Consider the following 6,638-nt stretch of genomic DNA (forward strand, 5'->3'; position numbering starts at 1 on the left):
CTATTCAACAAAATAATGTTTTACTTAAAGTAAATTTGTTTCTCTGAAATAAATATAATCCAAACAAATCGAAATCACGAATGTAAAGAAATATTTCTCTCTGTGTATTGATTATCAATTATATCATTTGGCAACGATGGTTCAAAAAGATGAAAGCAATCATGCTTACTAATATTAATGTTCTTTTTTGACCCTACCTGAATGTTTGGAATAATACTTTCCTGAGCCATAAGTTTATAACAAAACAAAAGCTGATGCCGAGTAGCAATGGAAAGAGCAATATTTTTTCTTGACATTACAACATTAGAAATTTTCCTAAGATTTTTATGAAAACTCTCAAGTCTCATCACAGATAATGAAATAAGTGGTCCAGATAGCATCATGACACGCGTATAATGAATAAGATTGTGATGTTTTGGTTTTAAATGTTGGTTCGTACATTTCATGTACTGATTATGATGTTCCAAAATTAATATTTTAAATGCAGAAACGGATTCCTCTGACACTGATCTGCTGTGCAAAACTTCAATAATTTCTTTTAATAGCAAATACAATTTCCAAAATTCGTCATTGTAAGATTTTATACGATGCCCAATAATTATTCCAAAAAGTCTACAAAAGATTAACATCTCTGATGCTGTCATTTTAAGTTTGGTTTTTGTTGCAAAATCATCACTTATACAGGGTGGTTTGTTCTGTGCATCAAGACCGTAATCAAACATTTGCAGACTGTAATTGAGTCCTGACAAGGTAAAATCACCAATATTAATAAAATGTGATATGATTGGAATCATATCATAGTGAGCGATCCCTTCTGCGACATCATGCATCATGTCAACATAAATATTATCTAGCACATGAAATGAAGTAACTTCGTTAATAACACATTCTTCTTTGATTCCGGTGAGTGAACTATTTTGTAATGCTACATCAGAAATATAAGATGCATGTGTTCTGAGAACAGATTTATCTTCAATACATGTAGTTGGAGAAATATTACGATGTAATTTGCAAAACCTACATGAATAATTTGCTCGGAAACTTTCAATAAATCCGCACATGGCATGAAGACCTAAGTTGTCACCAAGTAATAAACCTAGTACAAAGTATATTTTATAAGTGTTACCATTTACATCAATTGTTATTCCAACATGTTCTGATAATTAAGTTCCTCAATCAGAGGTGCAAAGGTTTTCTTGTTTCCATATTCTTTACGGTCTTGAGATTGGAACAAAAAAACTAAAAAAAAATTTTCCAAACGAGATAGACATTCAGGTGGCAAGCAGGGTACATAACAATATACTCCTCCAATAGAAGAGGAATGAGATCCTAATGGATTATTTGTTTGCCAATCATCGTAATAAACAAAAAGTGGTAGGACAATAGCATTATTTCCAAAACTTGTTTTCTTTTGATGCCAAAGTTTAGATTGAATAAAATTCTTTATACTATCCGATTCTTTAAGTGAATTAATATAATCCATTGTAGCAGTAAAAGTATCAGGCAGTTCAAAGAATTTCTGTAATACTTGTCTCAAAGGTATAAAATAACCATAAACGTCTTTAATTTTTTCAGCAATAAATGATCCAGTATTTTTACGTACTCTTCTTTTGCCTATAAGATACTGAACAAGAGCTATATAATTACCAGACAATTTAAAATATGCTAAGCGTTGATACTCAGTTGTAAGATGATCAAATGGATTTTCTAGACAATCAAACATAGATATAATATCTGTCACTATTTTATCATCAGAATTAAATGCAGTACTTAAAGTTAAAACAACTTTTTCTTTCAAAATGGAAACATGACTATTTATGAGAAATGTACTGTCTTTAATAATAGACTAAATATGATTTCGCGGGATTGAAGGTTTATTGTATAATTTTGCAACAAAAGCATTACTGTGATCTGTTATAAGACCCTTAAATTCGGTAAGAGTTAATTGTTTATTAACAGAAACTTCTTCTAATGACATATCAGAGTTAGTCGTTATACTTTCGTCAACAAGTTTGTTACAGTTTTGTTTTTCATTCAATTTAATACGCTTAGGAAGAGGCTCGTTTAAAAGAGACCAAGCAGGAAAATTATGACAAGATCCAAGTAAATGTTTTTGCAAAGAATTCCACGATGACCATTTTCGATGGCATCCAGTTTCACCACATTTAAAAACTTTAAATGATTTAGCGTAATGTATTATGTTAAAATGTGTCAACAGACCGTTGACAGAGGTTTCTGTCTCTTTACATAAAAAACATGTAGGCATGATGCTATCAAAACACTTAATTATGAGTTCTATTTAATTATAATTAAAGTGATTTGTATTCTTGAATTGCAGCAAGAACACTAGTAGTAAGTTGAGAGTTTTTTTGCTTATCCCACACAGTTTCAATATTATATGTAGCTCTCTGTAGAAACATGAAGAGCTGTTCTACTTCGGGAGGATATTTAATGTTTAGAGCATTACATGACTTGAAAACAAAGTCCACGGCTTTCAATGGTGACTCTACCTCATACCTGAATTGATTGATTGAAACAAAGCACTGACTGATTTCGTCAAAAGATGGACCAACTATCACTGCGATGGGTTGCGAAGTCAAACCAAATGACTGTAGTTTATTTGTTCGTTCTTCTAATTTTGTTTCCAAATCTGCAATTGTCTAACAGAAATAAAGATATTATCAATATAATATAATAAAAATAAGTAGAGTACAATAGAATAGAATATAATATAAGTAAGAAAGTAGTTTTATTTTAATAATATAATATTTATTTTTTATCATTAAAAATATAACGTATATAGAAGATAGAGAGATAAAAGTGAAAGTCAATTTAATTCACCTTTACATGTAGAAGAAATGCTTCTTCACATTCTTCTCTAGAAGATCTTTTGGTTTTCCTTTTTTTACTGTAATCACAGGAAACAAATGAGGCATCAAAGAGAGTTGCAGTTTTGATACCATCTGTTGAAATAAAAATAGATGTATTAAAAATATAAAAAATAAATTAATATAATCACTTTACACTAGTATAATCACATCAATAAATTAGACATAATTAAATATCTTACCTGGTGTAAAGACATGATTCAAACGACTTTTGGCTTTGGTACTTAATTTGTTACATATAAAATCAGATAGTTTTGGCCAAGCAACATAAAATTTCAAATTGCATTCCGGATATAATATTTCAAAATCTTGTTCCAGCTTAAAAAAAAAAAACAAAGTTATTTATATATTATTTATGTATCTGTACAACGCATGCGCGTGTGCGCGTACATTATACATACACATACATACAAACAGAAAATACAATATATATTTATAATAGTAAATAACGATTTGTATTCTTTATATTAAAATAATGTGATATATTCACTAACAGATAGCCTAATGGATCAGAGAAAGCTGGAAACTGATCCATATATTCATGACAAGATTGATTACTTGATGCAAAATTTTTAAGTCGTTTTTTAGAAGTCAAAGACCAGTAGTCACTAACTTTGGGCCATGGATTAAAATTATTTTTCAACCATAATAAATATTCTTCATATCCGTCAATGTCATCGTCATTTAACTCATCTAAAAAAAAATAGACAAATGCAATGTTAAATAAAAATGATATTTTTTACTTGAAAACATTTTCTTATCAGATAATATAAATATTATTAAATTAATCTCTGATAACACTAAAACTTACGTAAACGAAGTTTACTATTATTTTCAGTAGTCGAAGCCTTCACATTGATCAAGCCTGCCTTGATAAGTTTCCTTCGCGTTGCGTAGTATCTTGTAAAAATTTTTCCTTTACCTTGTGACTCACCTCTCTCATTTTTTATATACCACACACTCTGCAAAATAAAATTAACAAAATAATTAGAAACAAAAGATTAGCAAGTATACTATAACTTAATTATATTGTTATATTATTTTTTTACTATATTGTACATAAACTGAATTAACCTTTTCTTCAGTAGGAAACAATTTTTTTATATGTTCGCTCAAGAAGGATACTCTGTTGTTATTAAGAGTGTAGTTTATATCAGGTGACAGCTCATTACTGACAATTATTTTTGCAAGCTTATTTCTTAAATCGTTGTTTAATCTGCCTTCGTTTCTGTATACACCCAACACAAATTGTCCTTCTTCAGATTTGTTTAATATAGTTTCAAGATCCTGCAATAATAAACGTGACAAACAAAAATAAACATGATCTTGTAATAAGAGATGTAATAAATATGTGTTAAATATATACATATATTTATTATATAATATAGTTATATTATATATATAATTGTATTAGATAATAAATAAATAATATGTATATATAAAATATGTATCATATTTCTTACGTATTCATCATCACTAATTAAGCGTCGTTTCACACCTGATCCAGATGTTCGACTTTTTATCAATAAATCATCTGGAAAAAAAAACAATTATTATTACATAACCAAATATTATTTTTTTATAGTTATTACTATTTTTTTTTTTTATTAAAATATCTATTTATTATATATATATATATTTTTTTTTATTTATTAATATTTTATACATTTAATAATTATTAATATTTAATAAATTTCATACTTTTTCAAATATTTATTTTACTAATTTATTATTATTTATAATTATTAACATTTACGTTAATATAAAATAATTAGACTAATATAGGATTAATGTAAGAATAAAAAAGATTGTCTTGTAACTATAAATTCAATTTGTAAAAATTGTGGAAAATGAATAGAATAAAAAATATTTTATTCTTACCACTAAGTACTGGAGTAACTGTATTCACAGTTTCAGGTGATCTGAGAGAATTGTTATTTGGAATATCGGCATTAAAATTTTGTTTTGGAGTTGTAACTATGGTCAGAATTTCAGATGTTGATATGACAGGACTATTATTTGGAATATCGGCATTAAAATTTTGTTGCTTTGGAGTTGTAACTATAGTCAGAGGTTCATGTGTTGATATGAGAGAACTGTTATTTGGAATATCGGCATTAAAATTTTGTTCCTTTGTATCTTCAACTATTATTGCTCGTAAAATTTGTTGTTCTAATGTGTTATCTTCTACAGAATTTATATTAACACATTTTTCCTGTTGCAGTGACGTCTCTTGCATATGCGATTGTGGAATCTTGACAAAAATTAATACCAATAAATCATTAATGACAGTTTTTAATTTATGAAAAAAGTTTATTAACTCAACTGTGAAATATCATGATAATTATATAATGTGGAATAAATACCTCACTAAAATATTTTTGTACTTTACTCTGGAATTTTCTTCGGGGTCCTATGTTTGGAATCAGATTTTTAAGATCCTCTTCTGTTAATATATTAAACTGCTCTACATCAATTTCTTGAGCTGTACATAAAAAACAATTATGATTAAAAATTATTGTAATATATTGTCACATAAGATATTGTCGATAAGCTGCTTAATCGTTACCAAAATAGAAGATATTGTTTTTCTTTTTTTAACTGATTAACAGAAAATAATCATTAATTTGTATTTGATGCATTCGATTTTTAATAATTTATTACGATAGTCAATAGCCAAGCACACGCGTTCGATATCCGATAATAATGTACAATTTATCTTAGAATAATTTCAATTATTTGGAAATTTATGTTATAATAGCTACAAAGACATGTATCAATTGCTTTGGTATATTAAATATATTTTGCAAAATATTAATATGCGCGAGAAATAGCATTGCAGCTATGTAAAAGAAAAGGATCGAGATTGTCGAGATTATATCCTCACGATTATTATCATAACTTATAGATAGACCTGCCCCTACCGTAAGAGGCAGCGTGGCAACAATATACAGTGCAGACATATATAAGCCTTTCTGGCGTTTAGAAAAAAGTGATCTACCAGAAAGCATCTAGAAAGGCTATGTTTGCACCGTATACATATGTCGCCCCGCTGCCTTTACGGCAGGGACTGATAAGTCTATGATTATTATAAATAAAGCAATGATCCACCATAAAGCAACTTACATACCTGTAAAATTTGCAATTACCTCATCACTGACATTCCACTCGAGCAATAAACGCGTTGCTGCGTTAGACGCCATGTTCTCAAAAATTCTCGGTCTTTCGTAGCATCGACGAGAGCCACGCGCGCCTCACGCGGCTCACGCCGCCGAGCCGTCGATGTTCTTCTTTTTTATAAAGCGCGCACATTTCGATCGACAGTAACAAACGTTTGTGTGCCATACCTAAATGTATAGCTCACATACCAATTCTTTTCATTTCCGTATAAATATTGACATGTTAGTGCTGAGTGAAACATATAAATTAGCTGGGCTAACTGTATGTTGCTAAATAAAATGTTTGTGACAGATATGCATAGTTTGCTACCACATCAAAACATTAGTAACAACAGCAAATTTGTTAGTTACAGCAGCAAACGCTATTACAGCAAACCATGATTAGCTATAGGAGAGAATTCTTTTTTTTCCGTGAATGTATTAAAAAAATTATGCGTGTGGTCGCCACGCGCGTTAGAAGTGAAATTTCTGAAAACAAGGCTTTGCCATAACTTTTCTGAAATTAATACAAAAATAATGCAACAGAATTAGTCACTCCAAGCCGCCCGCAACTCGAAAATATAGTGTTATA

General features: G+C 29.1%; 1 protein-coding gene across 1 annotated transcript; it reads right to left on the reverse strand.

The window, feature by feature from the left end:
* Positions 1-4,659: 4,659 nt before the first annotated feature.
* LOC112467045 lies at positions 4,660-6,091 on the reverse strand. Its single transcript, XM_025035495.1, has 4 exons — positions 6,019-6,091; positions 5,255-5,373; positions 4,770-5,142; positions 4,660-4,664 (listed from the first exon to the last, which is right to left on the reverse strand). Exons 1-4 carry the CDS (start codon positions 6,089-6,091, stop codon positions 4,660-4,662), a joined length of 570 nt encoding a protein of 189 aa, XP_024891263.1.
* Positions 6,092-6,638: the final 547 nt, after the last annotated feature.

Source organism: Temnothorax curvispinosus, unplaced genomic scaffold, assembly GCF_003070985.1.
Source record: "Temnothorax curvispinosus isolate PA1 unplaced genomic scaffold, ASM307098v1 QBEX01016807.1, whole genome shotgun sequence".
Classification (NCBI taxonomy): Eukaryota; Metazoa; Arthropoda; class Insecta; order Hymenoptera; family Formicidae; genus Temnothorax; species Temnothorax curvispinosus.

What these genes read in the sequence shown, in the direction of transcription:
- LOC112467045 (XM_025035495.1), bottom strand. Translation starts at nt 6,091, where the DNA reads ATGGCGTCTAACGCAGCAACGCGTTTATTGCTCGAGTGGAATGTCAGT. An exon ending in GGTAATTGCAAATTTTACAG is followed by an intron (nt 5,374 to 6,018) that starts GTATGTAAGTTG and finishes TTTTATGTACAG; the next exon opens with CTCAAGAAATTGATGTAGAG. An exon ending in TACAAAAATATTTTAGTGAG is followed by an intron (nt 5,143 to 5,254) that starts GTATTTATTCCA and finishes ATTTTTGTCAAG; the next exon opens with ATTCCACAATCGCATATGCA.